This window comes from Eubalaena glacialis, chromosome 18 (genome assembly GCF_028564815.1).
Source record: "Eubalaena glacialis isolate mEubGla1 chromosome 18, mEubGla1.1.hap2.+ XY, whole genome shotgun sequence".
NCBI classification, from domain to species: domain Eukaryota; kingdom Metazoa; phylum Chordata; class Mammalia; order Artiodactyla; family Balaenidae; genus Eubalaena; species Eubalaena glacialis.
In genome coordinates this window covers 57704377-57725688 of record NC_083733.1, presented here as the reverse complement: position 1 = coordinate 57725688, position 21312 = coordinate 57704377, and the positions used below count along the sequence as shown (strand labels likewise).

General features: G+C 48.4%; 3 protein-coding genes and 1 non-coding gene across 4 annotated transcripts in view; 2 read left to right on the top strand and 2 right to left on the bottom strand.

The window, feature by feature from the left end:
- Window positions 1–5070: 5070 nt before the first annotated feature.
- LOC133079250 (U1 spliceosomal RNA) lies at window positions 5071–5233 on the bottom strand. Its single transcript, XR_009698129.1, has one exon. It is a non-coding gene; the product is annotated as a U1 spliceosomal RNA (small nuclear RNA).
- A 2053-nt stretch (window positions 5234–7286) lies between these two features.
- Window positions 7287–10907, bottom strand: ERICH4 (glutamate rich 4). Its single transcript, XM_061173344.1, is given in 4 exon segments — window positions 7287–7858; window positions 9218–9442; window positions 10583–10840; window positions 10842–10907. Coding segments are annotated over 3 exon segments (516 nt in total). The 3' UTR covers window positions 7287–7858; window positions 9218–9250.
- A 3039-nt stretch (window positions 10908–13946) lies between these two features.
- DMAC2 (distal membrane arm assembly component 2) lies at window positions 13947–19585 on the top strand. The gene is made up of 6 exons (XM_061172989.1): window positions 13947–13990; window positions 15126–15322; window positions 16725–16805; window positions 17579–17712; window positions 17832–17994; window positions 18356–19585. Exons 1-6 carry the CDS (start codon window positions 13973–13975, stop codon window positions 18534–18536), a joined length of 774 nt encoding a protein of 257 aa, XP_061028972.1. The 5' UTR covers window positions 13947–13972; the 3' UTR covers window positions 18537–19585.
- ACTMAP (actin maturation protease) overlaps window positions 16580–21312 on the top strand; it is a 345587-nt gene continuing 340854 nt past the window's right edge. Inside the window, exon 1 of the mRNA XM_061172987.1 lies at window positions 16580–16583. The gene's annotated coding sequence lies outside the window, so the exon portion shown is untranslated. The remainder of the gene's footprint in view (window positions 16584–21312) is intronic.

Sequence of the window (21312 nt, the reverse complement as noted above, 5' to 3'; positions counted from 1 at the left end):
TGCCTGTGTCTCTCTCTTACAAGGACACCTGTGATTTCATTTAGGGCTCACCTGGATAATCCACCATAACCTTCCCATCAATATCTTTAATGGAATCACATCAGCAAAGTCCCTTCTTTATAAGGTAACAGTCACAGGTTCCAAGGATTACAACGGTGATGTCTTGGTGGGTAATCATTCAGCCTACCATACTGCCTATCTCCTGTTCATCAGATCTTGGGGGTTCGCCCCCCACAGTGGCCTCCTGTGTGGGAAGAGCATATTTCAATGTCCTTAATAAGGTCCTACTTCAAAGGGCTTCACAGGTGGTTCCCACGCCCGCTCCGCCCAGTTTCTCCCGTTTCTAGTGAAGCTGTGGCAGCCGGTATTTGGCGCCATCTGGTGGACACAGGGTGCCACAGCAGGTGTGCGTCCAATAGAAATACAGTACAAGCCAGGTATGTAATTTTTCATTTTTTAATAGCCATATTGAAAAAGAGGTGAAAATAATCTCAATAGTATAGCTTACCTAACCCAATGTATCTAAAACACACTCATTTTGACATGTAATCCATAACAAGAATAGCGATTACTTTCAAATCTTTGTTTCATACTAAGCCTTCGAAGTCTGGCAGGTATTTGACACTTAACAGCACCTCTCAGTTCACACCAGCCACATTTCAAGTGCTCAGAAGTCACACGTAGTGGTTGGCTGCCATATTGGACAGCACAGAGCTAGAGGAAGATTGAGGGGCAGAGAGAGGGGTGAGTGGAGGGAAGGTGGGGGGAGGGGACTCTGAGAAGGGATACAGCCTGGGGGAGGGGTTGGCCTGGCCATAAAGACCAAGAGGCAGTGGAGTTAACATGTCCACGTGTGCGCACACACGAGATGGGCCTTTGCACGCCTCCCATGCACGCATTCAAGATGCAACAGAATAAAGCAGAAACTAACACACCATTGTAAAGCAATTATACTTCAATAAAGATGTTTAAAATATATATATATTAAAAAAAAAAAAAAAAGATGCAACAGAACCACAGATGTGATCTCCCCCCAGAATCACCCTCTTCTGTGTCCCAGTCCCCCAGTCCCGAGGCTAACACCCCTCCCCCCACCAGCCCTGCCCATCGGTCCCCTGAGCCTCCCTCCCCCGGGCTCTCCTCCCCTCCCCACAGCCCTGCCTGGTCCAGCCCCATCCTAGCCCACCAGGGTCCTCTACTGACCAACACTGTAGCTTTTTGAAATATAATTCACACATCATAAAATTCACCCATTTAGACTTCCCTGGCGGTCCAGTGGTTAAGATTCTGCTCTTCTAATGCAGGGGTTGCAGGTTGGATCCCTGGTCGGAGAAATAAGATCCCACAAGCCACGTGGCATGGTCAAAAAATATATACATATATATATATATATAAATAAATAAGATAAAATTCACCTTTTTAAAGTGTAGAATTCAGTGGTTATAGTATATTCATGTTGGATAACCATCACTGTAGCTAACTCCAGAACATTTTCATCACCTCAAAATAAAACCTTGTACCCATTAAGCAACATTCCTCATTCTCCCCTCCTCTCCACCCCTGGCAACCACTAAGCTACTTTCTCTGTGGATTTGCCTCTTTTGGACATTTCGTATAAATGAAATCATACCATATGTGGCCTTGTATCTGGCTTCCTTAGTGTAGCATAATGTTTTCAAGGTTCATCCATAATGTGGTGTGTATCAGTCCTTCATTCCTTTTTATGGCTGAATAATGTACAATTGTATGGATACATGACATGTTGCTTATCCATTCATCCTTGCCTTTGCCTTAGGAGACAAATCCAAAACAAATATTATTGTTGTGATTTGTATCAAAAAGTGTTCTGCCTATGTTTTCTTCTAGGTGTTTTTGACTTCAGATCTTACACTTAGGTCTTTAATCCATTTTCAGTTTACTTTTGTGTATAGTGTTAGAAAATGTCCTAATTTTATTCTTTTACATGAGTTGTCCAGTTTTCCCATTTACTGAAGAGACTGTCTTTTCCCCTTTGTATATTCTTGTATATTCTTCCCCTTTGTATATTAATTTTTTAAATTAATTATTTATTTATTTTGGCTGCACCAGGTCTTAGTTGCAGCACGTGAGATCTTCCTTGCAGCATGTGGGATCTTTTTTTTTTTAGTTGCGGCACGCAGACTTCTTAGTTGTGGCATGCATGCGGGATCTAGTTCGCCGACCAGGGATCGAACCAGGGCCCCTTGCATTAGGAGCACAGAGTCTTACCCACTGGGCCACCAGGGAAGTCTCTACCATGCTGTTTTGCTTACTGAAGCTTTGTAGTATAGTCTGAAGTCAGGAAGCATGATATCTACAGCTCCATTTTTCATTCTCAAGACAGTTTGGGCTATATGGGGACTTTTGTGTCTCCATACAAATTTTAAAATTATTTTTTCTAGTTCTTTGAAAAATGCCATTGGTGTTTTGATAGGGATTGCACTGAATCTGTAGATTGCCTTGGGTAGTAAGGCCATTTTAACAATATTAATTCTTCCAATCCATGAACACAGTATATCTTTCCATCTGTTTGTGTCATCTTCAGTTATTTTCATCAATATCTTATAGTTTTCAGAGTACAAGTATTTTACCTTTAGTTAGATTTATTCCTAGGTATTTTATTCCTTTTGATGCAATGGTAAATGAAATTGTTTCCTTAATTTCTCTTTCTGATAATTCATTGTTACTGTATAGAAGTGCAACAGATTTCTGTATATTAATTTTGTATCCTGCAACTTTACCAAATTCATTGATGAGCTCTAGAAGTTTTTTGGTGGCATACATCTTTCTATGTATAATATCATATCATCAGCAAACAGTGACAGTTTTACTTCTTCCTTTCCAATTTGGAGTCCTTTTATTTCTTTTTCTTCTCTGATTGCTATGGCTAGGACTTCCAAAACTATATTGAATAAAGCTGGCGAGAGTGGGCATCCTTGTCTTATTTCTGATCTTAGAGGGAATGCTTTCAGCTTTTCACCACTGAGTATGATGTTAGCTGTGGGTGTTGTCATCTACAGCCTTTATTATGTTGAGGAATTTTATCAAAAGCTTTTTCTGCAGCTATTGAGATGATCATATGGTTTTTATTCTTATTGATTGATTTGCAGATATTGAAAAATCCTTGCATCCCTGGGATAAATCCCACTTGATCATGGTGTATGGTCCTTTTAGTGTATTGTTGGATTCTGTTTGCTACTATTTTGTTGAGGATTTTTGCATCTGTGTTCATCAGTGATATTGGCCTGTAATTTCCCTTTTTTGTGATGTCTCTTTCTGGTTTTGGTATCAGTGTGATGCTGGCCTCATGGAATGAGTTCAGAAGCATTCCTTCCTCTGAAATTTTTTGGAATAGTTTCAGAAGGATAGGCATTAATTCTTCTCTAAATGTTTGGTAGAATTCACCTGTGAAGCCATCTGGTCCTAGACTTTTGTTTGTTGGGAGTTTTTAAATTACTGATTCAGGGAATTCCTGGCTGTCCAGTGGTTAGGACTCCACACTTCACTGCTGAGGGCCCAGGTTCAATCCCTGATCAGGGAACTAAGATCCTGCAAGCTGCACGGCGTGGCCAAAAATAATAATAAATAAATAAATAACTGATTTCATTTCAGTACAGCAAGTCCCCTACATAAGAACGAGTTCCATTCCAAGAGTGCGTTTGTAAGTCCAATTTGTTCGTAAGTCCAGCAAAGTTAGCCCCGGTACCCAACAAACACAATCAGCTATATAGTACTGTGCAGTGATAGGTTTATAATACTTTTCACACAAATAATACATAAAAAACAAACACAAAAAATAAAGAAAACGTTTAATCTTACAGTACAGTACCTTGAAAAGTACAGTAGTACAGTACAACAGCTGGCATACAGGGGCTGGCATGGAGTGAACAGGCAAGAAGAGTTACTGACTGGAGGAGGGAGAGGAGGTGGGAGATGGTAGAGCTGAAGCATCATCAGCAATAGGAGATGGAGGGCAAGCTGAAATTTCACTCACACCTGACGTTGATGGCACAGGTTCTGGTTCCTTGCTGGATTCAGTTCTATCTACCCTCTTGAAAAAAACGATCCAGTGATGTCTGGGTAGTACTGTACCAGCTACATCACCGCTGCTTTTACACTTACTTCTGGACATCCTGGGCTTGAAATAAAGATACTGTGCTACTGTACTCTATACGGTACTGTACAGTAAAGTACACAAAAGCACAACCACTTGTAGAGGATGCATGCACGTGACAATGTACACCAGACACATGAACTAACTTACGTGACTGGACATGCGAACGCACGTTCACATCTTTGAAAGTTCACAACTTGAAGGTTCGTATGGAGGGGACTTACTGTACTGGTAATTGGTCTTTTCAATTTTGATCATATATTTTGATGCACAAAATTATTCAGTTTTGATGAATTCCAATTTACCTATTTTTTTTTTTTGGTTACTTGTATCTAACCACCACTTGAAACTCCTCTAACCCACCCTCCACACAGCAGCTAGAGGGAGCTTTCAAAACTATGTCCCCTCCTGCTCAAAACAGTGCCATATTTGTGATTTAGAACAGTGCTTCTTGCATCAAATATGCAAAGGAAGCACCTGAGAATCTTACAAAATGTAGATTCTGATTCGGTAGGTCTAGTGTGGAACCTGACAATCAACACATCTACCAAGCTTCCTGGTGATTCTGTGGCAGTTTGTGTTTTCTGAAAATGACCACAGCAATATTTCCTGTTGTTACTGAACTGAACTTGATTTTGCTTGCCCATTGTGCAGCAAAGTCAATCTTCTGGCACCGAGTTGTGGTAAAGGAAAGTATAGCATTTATTTGCAGGCACCAAGCAAGGACAATGGGCAGCTTGTGCTCAAAAGACCCAAACTCCCTGATGGTTTTCAGGAAGGGTGTTTTTGGTTTTGTTTTTTGGCCATGCTGCGTGGCTTGTGGGATCTTATTTCCCTGACCAGGGATCAAACCCGAGCCCTCAGCAGTGAAAGTGCGGAGTTCCAACCACCGGACTGCTAGGGAATTCCCTCAAATGCTACTCTTAAACCAGGTTTGTCAGGGGAAAACAGAAACACAGTCCTCCACTACCACAGATTATGCAGTCAATTTCCCACATTTGGGGAAATCACAGGGGTCAGCACATCCAGAGTGCAATGGATAAGCCTCACCCTGGGAAAACCACCTTCATGATCATGGTATCTCCCCTGCCAGGTAAGTATTAGGAAGGATTTTTAAAGGCAATTTTTGAGGTTAGGGCTTCAGGATACATGACTTTCTTCTGTTTGGTTGGTGGTGAAGTAACAGGGTGATGTTTCAGGAATCTTAATCATCAACCTTCTGGTTCCAACCAGTCTGGGGTCTACTTGCTTGTGGTCAGCATTTAGTCACCATCCTCCACCTGAGTCGGGGTCTTAATTTCTGCAGAACAACTCAGAGATATGCATCAGACCGCTATATATATCGCCTGAGGAGGAACTAGCACTCTGCTTTATTGCTGAACCATTGTTTAAGCCATCATTACTTTTCTTGATTGACTGTTTTTCCTTTGTTTCTGCATTCTCTCCCTTCCCTAATTCCTAGTAACTGTTTGAATCTGCTCTTTGGAACTCAGGGAAGGTCTAGGAGACTAAAGCCTCTTTCTGCAAACAAGAAACAGGGGACACAGAGGGGCTTTTGTACCTGGGAGGGCCCCACAGGGTCCTGCTTGGTTTCCCTGGCCCACATGCTTCCAGAACCTTGCACTCCCCATAAAGAGGTGGGAACCATTTCCCCTTCCCCTGAACCTTTGCGATTGCCATAACAGGTGGAATATGGTGAGGGTGACTGCCTGGCATCTGAAGCTAAGTTTTACAAGGCAATATGGCTTCCACCTGGCTCTCTCTTCATGACAGTTGCCTTTGGAACCCACCCACCATGCTGTGTGAAAGCCAATCTCACCCATGTGGAGAGATGACCTGCAGAGGAACAGAGGCCCCAGCTAATAGCCAGCATCAACTACCAGACGTGTGAGTGGATGTGCCTCCAGAGGATTCCACCTGAAGAGCAGTAGCTCACCGTGGAGCAGAGATGAGTTATCCCCGCAGACTGCAGATTCATGTGCAAAATACATGCTGTCATTGCTTAAAATAACTGAGTTTTGGGGTTTTTTGTTATGCAGCAGTAGATAGCTGCAGCAATGCTCATCCTGCTGGTCCATGGACCGCACTTTGAGTAGCAAGAAGCTAGATCACTAGACCTTCTAGGACTTTTGCATGTGCAATTTTCCTACTTGTTACTCTTTTCCCACTCTCTTTCTTTGCTTGGCTCATATTTACTTATTCCTTAGGTCCTTTTCTAAGAACACTTTCCTGATGTTTCAGGCTGGGCCTCTTGCCTGATCTGAGTCCTCTCCCATCCTGCTCCATGCTCCCCGGTGAGGAAAAATGCACGCTTACATTTTTGCAATTCTTCTTCAAAACACTTTCTATTTGGGAGTGAGGATATTCCCAGAGAAGTGAGATGTTGGCAGATGGGGGAGTCCGTGCTCCCCCATCCCAGCCCTGATCATCTTAGCTATCTCTGTGTGTTAAGGGGTCCCCCCACCTTGCTGGGCTGGGAGCTCCAGAGGGCAAACTTGGTGCTGACTTGATCATTGCTGGATGTAGCTCAGTAAGTTGGCATTGAGAAGGACAGTACCGGGGAGGGGGAGCTGACCACATTCACCCAAACTTCCCTGAGTGTTTGACTGAGGTGATTCCCCCATAGATGTCACCTCTATGGCCCAGGACATGGCCCAGAGCAACTCCCATCCAGATATCAGGGGCCACCCACCATGCTGTTCTTGAATAGTAAGCATTCCCTCCCCAGTCGCCCCCTCCAGTCTCCCGTCTGTGCCTCCTTCCCTCCCAGTCTCTTTCCCCTCAAGAGGCAGAGAACCTTGGCATTTGTGAAGCATGACTCAGACCCTGTGGCCATGGAGCCCCACCTCCCCAGCCCTGGTGACCCCCACGGACTCGATGTAGCTACCAAGAGACCCGGACTGCCCCCAGCCTCTTTCTAGAGTGCCCAGTGTCGGAGAGGGGGCTCTGCTCATTTGCATGCTCTTGGGGTATCTCTCCCCTTCCCTGGGTATTGGGGTCTGACTTCCAGCATTCTCCCCAGTACCACCCCCTACAGGAGAACTCCCAGCAGCTGCAGACCTGGCTAAGGTAGGCAAAGGAGGACCAGTTTGAGGATGGAGCCCAAACCCCCAAACCCCTCGAGTCTTGGGTGACTCCAGTGCACAAAAAGAAGCCGGGTATTTTAAATTTTTATTTTATTTATTTTTGTCTGCATTGGGTCTTTGTTGCAGTGCGCGGGCTTCTCACTGCAGTGGCTTCTCTTGTTGCGGAGCATGGGCTCTAGGCGCGCGGGCTTCAGTAGTTGTGGCTCGCGGGCTCTAGAGTAGAAGCAGGTTTTTTTGAAGATGGAAATCCCCATGGACAGGAATTCAGCACCTGCCAGCATCTCACTTCTCTGGGAATAGCCTCACTCCCAACCAGAAAATTGCTTTGAAGAATCGCAGAAATGCAAGCGTGTATTTTTCCTCACTGGGAGTAATGGTTTTATGAAGAATGTCCAACTGTCTTCCCAGAAGAGCTGTCTCTCCTCAGGTTGGAGCCCTCCACCTGCTGTCTTGGGCATCTTTTCTACAAATGTGGACCTGGGCAGGAGTTATATTTGCAGCCCTGCTTCTCGTCGGCTGCCATCTGCAGATATCTGCCTGTCTCCTGCAGGTGGCGCTGTAACACAATTGCAACGCGTCTGGGAATATCGCTGAAACCTCGCCGCTCATCTGTTCACACCCACATTCCTTTTTCAAACGTCTGAAATAGTGCAGTGCAAGAGAAATACAGTGGGAGCTACTTATGTAATTTTAAGCTTTCTAGCAGTCATATTTTAAAATGTAAAATGAAATAGATGAATAAGCACAGGAAAAGATGCTCAACATCATTAATTACTAGGGAAATGCAAATCAAAACCACAATGAGATACCACCTCAGACATTAGGATGCCTATCATGAAAAAAGGAAAAAGAAAAAAAAAAAAAAGAGAGAATAACGTGTTGGCAAGGAGGTGGAATGTTGGAACTCTTGTGCACTGTTGGTGGGAATGACAAATGGTACAGCCAACAGTATGGCACTTCCTCAAATAATTACAGAGACTTACCATACAATCCAGGAATTCCACTTCTGGGTACATACCCAAAGAATTGAAAGCAGAGACTTGGACAGATATTTGTACACCCTTGTTCAGAGCAATGTATTTCACCACAGCCAAAAAAGGTAGAAACAACCCAAGTACCCACTGACAAATAAAATGTGGTTGTACATACCACATGTATGGAATATTATTCAGGCTCAAAAAGGAAGGAAATTCTGATACACACTGCAACATGGATGAACCCTGAGGACATTATGCTAAGTGACATAAGCCAGTTACGAATAGACAAATACTGTGTGATCCCACTTACATGAGGTCCCTAGAGTAAGCAAATTCATAGAGACACAAAGTAGAAGGGTGGTTGCCAGGGGCTGGGGGAGGGGGAATGGGGACTTGTCGTTTAAGGGGTACAGTTTCCGTTTTGCAAAATGAAGACACATTCACACAACAACGTGAATATATTTCACACTACTGAATTGTACACTTAAAAATGGTTAAAATGGTAACTTTTATGTTATATGTATTTTACCACAGTAAAACAGTTTACAAATAAACAGGTGAAATTAGCTTTAGTCATATTTTTACTTATCCCAACATACCCAGAATATTATCATTTCAAAATGTAATTAATTTTTACGATTATTGAAATGTTGTCTATTCTTTTTATCACACCCAGCTTGGAAATTCAGCGTGTATTTTACACGTACAGCACACCTCAGTCAGACCTAGCCACTTTTCAAGCATTCAATAGCCATCTGCATGCATCTCCATCATATTTGCAAAGACCCATGCCTCCCCTGCAACACACCTGCAGCGCATCTGCAAATACACCTAGAGTTTCTCTGCAAACCTCCCACATCACCTGCAAACACGCCCGCAGCTCAGGGGCCCACCCCTCAATCTAATCTCCAACATTTTCAGAGAAAGCACTTACTCAAGGAGCGCGTGCCAAAGCCAAATCGACGTTTGCAGGTTGATTTGACCTGCAAATCTCCCCATCTTCTTGGCATAAATTTGCATACCATTCATGTGTCCAAAAGCACAGCAGCAGGGCCTCAGATAGTCATTTCAAAGTCAGGGAGGCGGTGACCTGGGGCTGGACCGCAGGCCCCCTCCTGCTTCCCTTCCAGCTCTCTGTCCTCCTCCTCCTCCAGGAAGGTGATCAGTTCCTCCTGAAGTGCCCCCATCTCCAACCCCAGACTGCATAGCTGGCCCAGCAGCTGGACATCCACTAGGCGGAGGTTCACCTGCGGGTGGGAAGGGGGAGTCATGGGCATCCCACCCCAGAGGGCAAGGGGTTAGTATGCCTCTGCCGTGAAACCTGGGTGGGAGCAGGTCTCAGCTCAAGTCCCAGAAAAGATTCTTTGCCTGACCAAACTTTACTCAGGATCCTGAACCTTTTCCTAGGCCCATCAGCACTTCTTTGTAAAATCCAGTTTTAGCAAGAATCCCCCCTCCTCCTTATTTGATCTGGGCTCCTCACCCTCCACCCTCCCCCAGGTGATGGCGGCTCACCCTGACCTGCCTTCAGCAAGAATCCTGCTAGATAGGTTGAACCAGAATCCCCCCTATACCCCTGATGTTTCCTCTTAGGAATTTTCTACCCCCTGACCCCTCTCCTGCTCCTTGGCTGTAAATTCCCCCTTGCCCATGCTGTATTCAGAGCTGAGCCCAATCTCTCTCCTCTACTGCAAAATCCCCATCACAGCAGTCTTCATACCTAGAGCCTCACCATCTTTAACAGGTGTCATAAATTACTTTCTCTTTAACAGTCCTGGCCCACAGCACCGCAGGTGGGCTCCTCACTGTGTCCCTGGACTCTGCCATCCTGCTTCTGTCTCTGATCTCTGCCCTGTCTCCCTTTGTCTTGGTCTCTCCATTTCATTGTCCCTCGCTATCTCCATCTCTCTCGTTCTTTCTCTGTGTCTTGAGTCTTAGTCTCTTTGTCTCTCTTATTAGGTCTCCCTCTCTTGTGATCTGTCTCCATCTCTCTGTCTCTACTTGGCTGTCTCTGTCTGTCTCTGTCCTTCCATATCCCTGTCTTTCTGTTTGTCTCTATTTCTCTGCCCCTGCCTTGGACTGTCTCCACCTCTCTGTCTTTCAGATTTAATGAGTCTGTCCTTGTTGAGGCTCTCAATCTCTGCTTTCCATCTCTCGTCTCTTTCTGGGTCTCTCTGTCTCTGCCTCTCTCTAGTCCTGTCTCTCACTCTTTGCGTCTTTCTGTGTCTCTGTCTGTCTCCATCGTTCTCTGGGTGTGTCTGCCTCTGCCTCTATTTCTCTATTCCTGTCTCTGACTTTCAATCTCTGGCCCTTTTTATTTACATTCCTTCCTATTCATTTATCCACCCCCCCACCCCATCTCTTACCCCTCCAAACCCCTCACTCACCAGCTCCTTCCAGATCCACAGCAGACTCTCCCTGGCACCTCCAGTGTCAGCCCCTGGGAACATGAGGGTCTGACCCACCCTCTTCACTGGGGGCACCACCCTCAGGGCCCGTGGGGGTGGGCCCAGCCCTGGGGGCACCAGTCCAGCCTGTCTCAGCTGCTTCCACAGCTCCATAGTCTCTGAGCAGTGGCGGCCAGGAGCAGGAAGTAGCAAGGTCCAGAGTGACCCAGTCCTCTGGGGAGCCGGGGGCTGGGGGGGGAGGGAGTAAAGGGCAGTGGGGGTAGGAGAGGGCCAGCCCCACCCCCTCAGGCAACCCAAAGTCCATTCTCCACTGAGAATCAGCAGCTTCGTGTGTTTTTGTTTTTGTTTTGTTTTAATCAAAGTCTAACCTCAACTCTGCTCCAAGGATCCAACCTCAGCCCCTCTGGCGGAGGTCAAACTCCACCTCTCCCTACCTCTTCTCAGGCCTGACCCCTCACCAGTGTGTGGATGCCCGGCCTCACCTCGTCCCGCCCCCTCCTGGGTCCCACCCACTCCTCCTCCCCAGCCTCCCCTGCAGCCCTCTTCTCCACTTGATCTCTGGCTTCCCCTGGCTTGGTCCTTGCCTGTCTTCTCCACTCGGGCCCTCCCAGGGCTTCCCAGACAATGTGCCTGAGGAGCCAGGAGTGGCTTCCGGGAAAACGATCCCTTGGCCAGGGTGCCTCGGTGTCCAGGCTGTTGGCCCACAGCTGAGCAGCCAGTTCTGCCGACCCTAGACTTGCCCAGAGACATTATCACTAGCAGCTTGGGCCCCATCATGGAGAAGGTGGGGAGGCACTGCGGGCCTCCCTCAGCTAGAACCCCTCTTGCAGGGGTGTTAAAATTCGACCTATACGTCAATGGCTCCCAAGTCTCTGACTCCAGTCCTGACCTCTAGACCACTACTCAGCATCTCCAGCTGGATGTCTCAGGCATCTCAAGTTGAATGTGGTCAAAACAGAACTCTCAGCTGGGATCTACCCCACTGTATTAGTTTCCTATTGCTGTTGTAACAAGTGACAACACCCTTAGTGGCTTAAAACAATACAGACTGATTATCTTACGGTTCTAGAGGTCAGAAGTCTAAAGTGGGTCCACAGGTCTGGGTTCCTTCTGGAGGCTGTAGGGGAGAATCCATTTCCTAGCCTTTCCCAGTTTCCAGAAGCCACCTGCATTCATTGGCTCATATGCCCTTCCCTGCATCATTCCAACCTCTTGCCCTGTCATCACGTCCTCTACTTACTGACTTTCCTGCCTCCATCTAAATAGGACTCTGGGACTTCCCTGGAGGTCCAGTGGCTAAGACCCTGCACTCCCAGTGCAGGGGGCCCGGGGTTCGATCCCAGGTCGGGGAACTAAAATCCCGCATGAGGCAATTAAGAGTTTGCATGCCACAACTAAAGATCCTGAATGCTGCAACTAAGACCTGGCGCAGACAAATAAATAAATTAATATTTTAAAATAAATAAATAAATATATAAATAAATAAGACTCTTGTGGGACTTCCCTGGCAGTCCACTGGTTAAGACTCCACACTTCCACTTCAGGGGGCACAGGTACGATCCCTGGTCGGGGAACTAAGATTCCCACATGCTGCGCAGCGTGGCCAAAAAATAAAAATAAAAAATAAAAAGTAAAATAGAACTCTTGGGACTTCCCTGGTGGCACAGTGGTTAAGAATCCGCCTGCCAATGCAGGGGACATTGGTTCGAGCCTTGGTCTGGGAAGATCCCACATGCCGCGGAGCAACTAAGCCCGCGAGCCACAACTACTGAAGCCCGCGCGCCTAGAGCCCAGGCTGCGCAACAAAGAGAAACCACCGCAATGAGAAGCTCGTGCACCGCAACGAAGAGTAGCCCCTGCTCGCTGCAACTAGAGAAAGCCCGCGTGCAGCAACAAAGACCCAACGCAGCCAAAAATAAATAAATAAATATAAATACATTTATAAAGAAAAAAAATAGAACTCTTGTGATTACATTGGGCCCGTCGGGATTATCCAGGATAATCTCCCCATCTCAAGATTCTTAATCACATCTTCCCTTTACCATACAACGTAACATATTCACGGGTTCCAGAAATCAGGATGTGGACATTTGGGGGGTGGGGGAACTATTCAGCCTACCACACCTACCCTTCCATACCTGCTATTTTCCCCCTCTCCAAAAATGGCATCGCTATCCTTTTAGTTTCTCGAGCTATTGGCTCTGTCTTCAAAACAGACTCATAATCTGAGCACTTAGCACTTCCATTGCCCGGTCCCTGCTGCTACCCCCATTCATCTCTTGTCTGGACGATTGCAGTAGCCTCTTTGCTGGCCCCGTGCTTCCCCCCTTGCTCTCTAAGGTCTGTTCTCCACCTGGCAGAAATGATCTTTAGAAAATGTAAATCAGATCGTGGCATGTCCCGGCGAATGGAATAAAGCACAGTTTCTTGCTCACCTCTCTGACCCAGTCTCCCACCTCTCTCTCTGCAAGCTGGTCCCACCTCTGGGCCTTTGCACCGGCTGTACCTCTCTGCTTGAAACACTTTCCCCCCAGATCTTTGAATGGCTGTTTCCTTGTTATCCTTCACCTCCACTTAAATGTCACCACTTCACAGAGGTCTTTGCTGATGGCCCTGTGCCCCGTCACTCCCTATTATATTGCCTGTTTTTATTTGCCTCTTATCAAACACTGTCTGAAATTATCTTGCTTATTCATGTGTTTCTTATCCATCCTCTCCCTGCCTGGAATGTCGACTCCCTGAGAAAGAGTCTTGGTCCCATGGCAACCTCACTACCCGGAACAGTGCCTGCCACGTGGTAGGGACTCAGTAAATATTTGTAGAAGGAATGAATGAGTAATTCTATCCGCAAGACTTCATATTGAATTTTCACACTAAGATGTAGCCTGGAACTCCAAACTGAAATTGCCAACACATCGCAATACTAGTCTTGAGATCTCACCTCTGTCCTTTACCCTGAGGTCTAACCTCACCATCTACTCGACGCTTCCCTTCCCTGACCCTGCTTTAAAGAAGAGGCGGACAGTTTCTCAGCGCATCATTCCCTGTTCTAAGGAGGTAGCAAGTTAGAGGTAGAAGAACAGGGAACCTCAGGCGGACTATGAGTGCAGTCGGAGGGAAGGACGGTATTCCAACAGGAAGCACTGCCCACGCTCTCCTAGGGAAAGGCTGCCGAGTCCCATTTTAAGGCCCATGGCAGAAGCAGCTCCAAGCGATCCCTAAACCCGATTAGAGTAATAAGTGTGTGCTCCTTTAAGAGGAGGGCTGGAAAATGGAGGGGGCGTGGCCATAAGAAAAGACGCCCAACCCTGAACCGGGTGGGTTAGATAAGAAAAGACCAGCCCCTTCCGGTTACGTAATCCTAGCGAGATGGCGGCCCCCAGGGCGGTAAGTGAACGAAGCTTCGGGAGCCCCCCCCCCCTAATTAGTGTCCGCTCTGCTTTCAGGGCCTCTGTCGGCGCCCAGGGAACAAGTAGCGAGGGGGAGCAGGGGTCCTCTCCCGCTAGGCGTCGAGCTGGGCGCGGAGACGTGTGGCCGTCGGGGGCCGGGAAGGATCGGTGAGGCTCACAGGCCGCGGAGGAGAGAAACCAGTGGCAACCAATGGGGAAGCAGCGCGTGCGGTCCGAGAAAGCGCGCCCAGCCAATCAGAGGGAGGGATCCAACTGCGAGCGCCTGGAGCGGAGGGGCTGGCGAGAGTGGGACCTGCAAGGGATGAGGGTTTGGGAGGGATTGGCAGAGAAACTGGGGTTTGAGGTGCAAGGGTAGAGAACCGAAGGTGAGGGAAACTCATGGGAGAGTTAGAAATTTTGATGGAAAATCAAAGGGATGATGGGGGGGTGGGGGCAGGATCCAAGAGGTGAATTTGGGAATTCCAAGGGGAGGATTTGCCATATTGTAGAGAGAATTTAGAAGGAATTGGGCAAAATCAAGGAATGGACCTAGGAAAACTTAAAGTAAGAGGTTGGGAACTTAAGAGGAATTTTAAGGGAAAATAAGGATTTGGGCAAAATTATCGGGAGAATTTGGTTAAAGCAAAAAGAAATTGAGGCAGACTAAGAGAAAACTTTGGAGGGGAAATTGAAGGAAGAGTTTGGGAGCTTTAAGAGGTAAGTTAAGGGTGGTTTGGAGAGAAATTAAGATTATATTTGGGGGAAAGGAATGCGTTATTCAGGAAGTCTCTGGTGGGATTTGGATAAAATTAAGGGGAGAATTTGTGGGACATTAAGAGTTCAGATAATAGAGGTTTTGAGAGAAAGTGAGGGCTTAGGGGGAAATTGGGGGGAGAATTTAGGAAAACCAAGACCGTTTGGCCAAATCAAAGAGAATTTGAGGTTGATTAAGGGGAGGAACTTGGGGGAAACATGGGGAAATTTTACGGATCCGAAAGAATTGGAAGTTTTGAGAGGAGAATTAAGTGAGCAGGGAAGCACTGAGGAGGGGAGATTTGGGAGCAGAAGCAGGGGGCTGTGTGTCTCGCAGGAGGCTCCAGGCTCAGCCTCTCCTCCCCTCTCCTCCTCCCCAGTCCCTTCGCCTCGTGGCTCCAGTATGGAACGGGGGTACCAGCGGCATCCGTGGCCTGAGCAGGGCAGTGGACCCGGAGGGCAGTCAGAGGAAGGGGAGGACACTGCTCCAGTTCCTGGCTGACCGCTTCTATGATGTGGAGGCTGTGAGGGGGTACCTGCTTCAGAAGCAGGTGTTGAAGGTGCTCCAGAAAAATCGGTGAGAACCCCTGGCCTGCACGACCCTGCTGTTCAGGCCTCCCCAGTCAGTGCCCACCCTGCCCTTGCCACTCCAGGCAGCCCTGGGGCTTCCAGTGCCAGCCTTGCCCACTTGCATCTTCGTCTCTAGCCCACACACTTCCCAAGCCCTCCGGCTCATAGACACAACCCAATGCCCACCATCTCTTCTTGGAGGTCTAGCTGGCACTTCAGACCTAACATGGCTAACCCTTGGTTTCCCCCTTAAAAAGTCTTCTCACCCCCAAGCCTTCTCCATCCCAGTTAACGGCACCATTGCTTACCCGGTTGTTCAGACCACATTCTAAGGAATCCCTGATTCCTCTCTTTGCATCCCTTCCCTCCACATCCAGTCCATCAATAAAATACCAGAATATCCCAAATTTGACCGGTGGTCACCTCCTCACTGTTTGTAGCCTGGTCTGAGCCCTTTCGTTTTATGGTTGGATTACTGCAGTCGTCTCCTAACTGGTCACCTTTTGCCCCCTATTATAGTCTACACAGCAGCCAGAGGAAACAGATAACATTACTACTTTGTACCCTCAAATGGGGCCTTCCCTCGCAATCCAGTGGTTAAGACTTCACCTTCCAATACAGGGGGTGCAGGTTCAATCCCTGGTCGTGGATCTAAGATCCCTCATGCCTCGTGGCCAAAAGACCAAAACATGAAACAGAAGCATTATTATAACCAATACAATAAAGACTTTTAAAATGGTCCACATCAAAAAAAAAAATCTTTAAAAAAAAACAACCCTCAAATGGTTTCCAACCGCAACTAGAATAAAAGCCAAACTCTAAGGCCGAAAACCTGGCCCCTACTGAGCTCTGAGACCCCTACCAGGGACACCCCTCACCCCCGCCAGCATGGTGTCCTTATTGCTATTTGTTCAACCATCGTAATTCAAGCCCCTGAGCCTTTGCACTAGCTGTTCCCTTAGCCTGGCAGATTCTTACCTTGACCTCTGCATTCCTTCCCACACTCAAATCTCTGCTCAAGTGTCACCTCTTCCGATAAGCATTTCTTAACACCCAAATTAAATTAGCCTCCTCTATCCCTACCCCTGACCCAAGCCACTCCTGGTCTGTCCCTTGGTGTGAATTTCATCACTGAATTGATACTCTGCAATTTGTTTTTACTTCCTGGTTAGCTGTTTCCCCAGTGAAATAACTTCACAAGGGCAGGGACAATTATCTGCCTTTGGATTACCACTGTCCCCTGGCGCCCAGCACTCCATAGGCCCTCAGTGCATATTTGCAGTCTTTGTCTGCCCGCCTGCCTGCCAGTCTGTCCTGTGCTGTGGACTCTGACCCTCTCAGCAGCACTGGGGCCTGGCGAGGGGTGTGGGGTTCCCAAGGCTCACCCTCGGCTACTGTTCTCCCGGCAGGTCCTTCACCTACATCAAGGAGCGATATGGCCCCTACGTCGCAGGTGCCTCTTTCATCCTGAAGCAGGGAGGCGCAGTCAAGTATGATGGCAAAGGTGTCAGAATGGGGTTGGGGGAGGCGGGAGAGCGGCTCTCTAAGCCCCGGGCTCTTCAGTCAGTCAGACAGGCTTCCGAGCGCGCCCTGGTCTCTGCCCCCTCCTGGCTGTGTGGCTGGGGACTTGTTCCTGAGCTTCAGTTTTGTCATCTGTAAAATGGGATGGTAGTTGTGTCTAACCTACAAGGTGCGCTGTAAAGAGTCAAAGATATTTTGCAATCTGGACACTTGTCACAGGTCACAGGCTGGCTTAGCACGTGTGCTCAGTCGGCGTTAGTGCGTCTTTTCCTTCCTCCTTTCCCCTCCTTTTTCTTGCCTTCCTCCTCCTCCCTTTGTTTTTCCCCTTTACTTTCCTTCTTTTTTGAAAACAATTCATGTAGGCCTCATCTGTCCCTCATCTTGGTTCCAAGTAAAATTTTCACTTGGTTTGAGTACTTCCTCCAGCACCTTCCTTAGAAATGATGTACCTGTCTGAAAACACCTCAACTTTTGCCCACCTACAAGGATTCTTGTCTTATAGCTCTTCTCTCTGTTATCAGTAACCTCTTCGACCCTCAACTTCCAGGTATGTAAAATTGGCCAGACGTTCCATCTTTGATGGGGTTGTCAGGGGATCCAGTGAGACCAGACACGTAAAGCCCTTAGTGCAGGGCCTGGTGTGTAGTGAGTGTGCCATGTTCTCTTATTACGGGGCTGGGAGTGTTCTCAAGAGGTTCGTGGCCTGGGGGACCCTGCTGACGCTCCCTCTCTCCCCTTCCAGGTTTCAGGACAAGGAGTGGATGCGGCCAAATGGGCGTGGCCTCTCTGGTGAGCTCTGGAAGCTCCGGGAGGTGCCTGTAGAGGCTGTTGACGCCAGCGGCTGTGCCATCAACTACCAAGGCCTGGACAACCTCTGTGAGTAGGGTGTGGCGGGGAGGGGCGGAGATGGGGGGAGGTGGGCAAGGCTGTGTGCGTTACCTTTCGCGGTGGGCTCCAGCAGGGCCCTTGGTGCCGGCTGCCCTCTCCCCCTGCAGTGGCCCTGAGGGAGCTCCAGTCCCTGTCGCTGCGGTGCTGTCCCCACGTGGATGACTGGTGTCTCAGCCGCCTCCACCAGCTAGCCGACTCGCTACGAGAGCTCTCGCTGGCCGGCTGCCCCCGAATCTCTGAACGGGGCCTCGCCTGCCTCCACCACCTCCAGTGAGACCTCAGCCTAGGCTGGGCCCCCAGCCAGGGAGGGGCGCTCTTGGGCACTTCCCACATCCCTGCCTTCACGGTGGACCTAGAGCGTTTGCGGTGGGTCAGCACAGATGAGTGGCGCAGGGAGCCTCTAGGAGGATGGGAGGACTCCTAGCCTGCCTTCCTTTTTGTTTTAATGAGACCCCAAGAAATTTACACTGTTGCAGAACAGTAGGAGCCAGATCTCACGTAGTTGAACAAAGATTTTTATTAGAAAGCTAGGGGTTTAAGTGGGGCTGGGTACACCCCCCATACACTCGCTCCCACAGACGCCATCCTCAAGCGTGTCCTCGCCCCCCCCGCCCCAATCTTGCCTCCTCAGGAACCTCCGCAGACTGGATATCTCTGACCTTCCTGCCGTGTCCAACCCAGGCCTCACTCAGATCTTGGTGGAGGAGATGCTGCCCGACTGTGAGGTTCTGGGGGCTGACTGGGCCCAGGGCCTCAAGCTGGGGCCAGAGGAGCAGCCCCGGGACACGGCCAGCAGCCCCATCCCTGCCTAGCCTTTGGCCCCGTCCGTGTCGAGCTGGGCCTCATCCGGGCTGTGCTGAGAGGTTAACAGCTCATTTTTCTTCTAGCTTCCAGCTGGGTTCACTCAACTCGGGGGGGTCGGGCTAGGATCAGAGGCGCTGGCAGGTCAGAGGCAAGGAAAGTGAGGTGGTTTGTCCCCTCCCGCAGGGGTGCTCTGGCTGGCTGCACCCTGGGTTGAAGCTCACAGCTCCTGTCAGCCTGTCAGGCAGCCCTTTGCACACACTTCTCTCCTTCCCAGTTCCGGGAACCCCTTCTCCTGCCTCTTCAGGCCTGGGGGAGGGAAGGGCTTCTGGCCGCAAGTAGCCCCAGGGAGCTGCACTCTCCTTGCGGTGCCCCCACAGCGTGCCCACCTCTATGTCAAGAAACTTCTCTTGACTTTTGTCAGAGGACTCTCGTCGGATTATCTCACTTGAGCGTGCTACTGTTTCCCGCCAGGACCTGACTGATAACAGAAGGTGCGACAGGCATTTTATAGGGATGGTTCTTCCCTGTGTGGGATGACTCAAGCTCACTGCAGGCTGCAGCATCCCTGGCCCACACCCACTAAATGCTGGGAGCACCCCAAGCCCCACAGTGTTCTCGCTTATTGAGTTACTGACTCAGCTCCAAATTCAGCTTTCTTGTTTGCTCTGTGAAAACTGATCTGGGCCTTTGAAATATTTTTCCTTTGCTAAGTGGCCTGATAAGGTTTGCCAGTAGAGGGCGCTCGAGAGACGTTCCTTGAGAGAGGCAAGGCCTTTGCTTCCTGGCGGTGCTCAGGTGTGCCAGCTCAGCGGCCCTGCAGCGCACCTGCTTCCTGAAGCGTCAGGTGGTCGGCAGCTTCCCCGGCACCCCCCACCCCTGACCTGGCAGTCCTACAGAGAGCCTCCACTGAGGCACCTCCCTGTGAACGCCTCTCCACCACACCCCTGAAGGTGGATTCCCAGTAAATTCCAAGGCACCTTACCAATGAATCTCCTTATTTCACTTTGCTGTTAAAGTCATTAATTCTCTATATTAAACTTTCCCTGTTCAAATTACAGTATGGTTTTTCGTCTCTCCAGACTGGATCCAAACTGATAGAGCACTGGCATTTGGAGTGTTCCCAGAGATAAACACACAAAGGTGGGATTTGGGGGTTGGTTTGATCCTGCCTTTGGCTTGAGTGCATTGCTGAGCTCCTCGGCAGTGGGAAAGGAGACATTAGAAATCCATGGGCTAAATGTCCATCGACAGATGAATGGATAAAGAAGATGTACATATATACAATGGAATATTAGCCATTAAAAAGAATGAAATAATGCCATTTGCAGCAACATGGATGGACCTGGAGATTATCATACTAAGTGAATTAAATCAGACAGAGAAAAACATCATACGATATCACTTATATACAGAATCTAAAAAAAAAAAATGATACAAATGAACTTACAAAACAGAAACAGACTCACAGACTTAGAGAACCAAGCTTAAGGTTACCAGGGGGGAAGGGTGGAGGGGAGGGATGGATTGGGAGTTTGGGATTGACATGTACACACTGCTATATTTAAAATATCAAGATAGGGAATTCCCTGGTGCTCCAGTGGTTAGGACTCCGCGCTTCCACTGCTGAGGGCGCAGGTTCAATCCCTGGTTGGGGAACTAAGACCCCACAAGCTGCGTAGTGCAGCCAAAAACATTTAAAAAATAAAAAATAAAATAGATAACCAACAAGGACCTAATGTATAACACAGGGAACTCTGCTCCATGTTGTGTAATAACCTAAATGGGAAAAGAATTTGAAAAGAATAGATATATGTATATGAATCACTTTGCTATACACCTGAAACTAACAACATTGTTAATCAACTATACTCCCAGTATAAAATAAAAATTAAAAAAAACCAAAAATCCAATGCATGCAACCGCAGCACGAAAAGGCTATCGCCTGGGGTCGTGATGAGGTGCCAACTGAAGCCTTGTGCCCTGGGAGGCCCTATGGCTGCTGCACTTGATGCTGTGGCAGTAATGACAGTTCTAAAGATAGGGCTAGGCAGATTGCCTGGAGTGCCCAGCTCAAGTCACCCCTTCAGAATTGGAACGCTCCCATGACAGTCCCCCACCGCCCCCCGTAGTTCTTACTTGTAGATACTGCTGAAAATACAACACAACATTTAGGTTTTCGAGTTGCTGAGTTATGACAGTTGAATTCCCAGTCTTGACAAGTTTCTCATACGAAAGTGAGGGCACTGACTGGTAAACAGTGGGATCCAGAAATCTGGAATCGGGTCATCTGGTTGGACCCAAAGGAAACAGATGATCTCGAACTCCCAAGTCACTGGGGGCCTCCCTTACCGGTGTGAGGAGACCACCAGCGATCCTGCTCTCGAAAACCCTGTGAGGACCTCCCCTGGGGCAGATGCCTTGAAAGGCGGACCTGCTTTTCTCAAGACTTATCACAAGCATTCCCTGCTGCCACTAGACCCACAAATGCCAAGGGTCAAGTCTCAGCACGCTCCAGAGGACAGGTGCTCACTATGACCCAGAAGGGAACAGCTCTTACACTGAAGGGCAAGACTTGCAAACAGATGTAGAGTCAACCCTGGGGAACCCGCAGAGGAGTGGGTTCTCAGGGTGTTAGGCCAGTGAGAGTGGATCTCACACTGCATGGGGCCAAGTTCACCGATAGGGCACTTACTAGAGATTCTGGGTATAACAAGTTAGCTAGTGCAGCTGGGGAGGTCCTGACAGCTTTCTTAGTTGGCTGACTGGCATCTGGACTCAACAGTG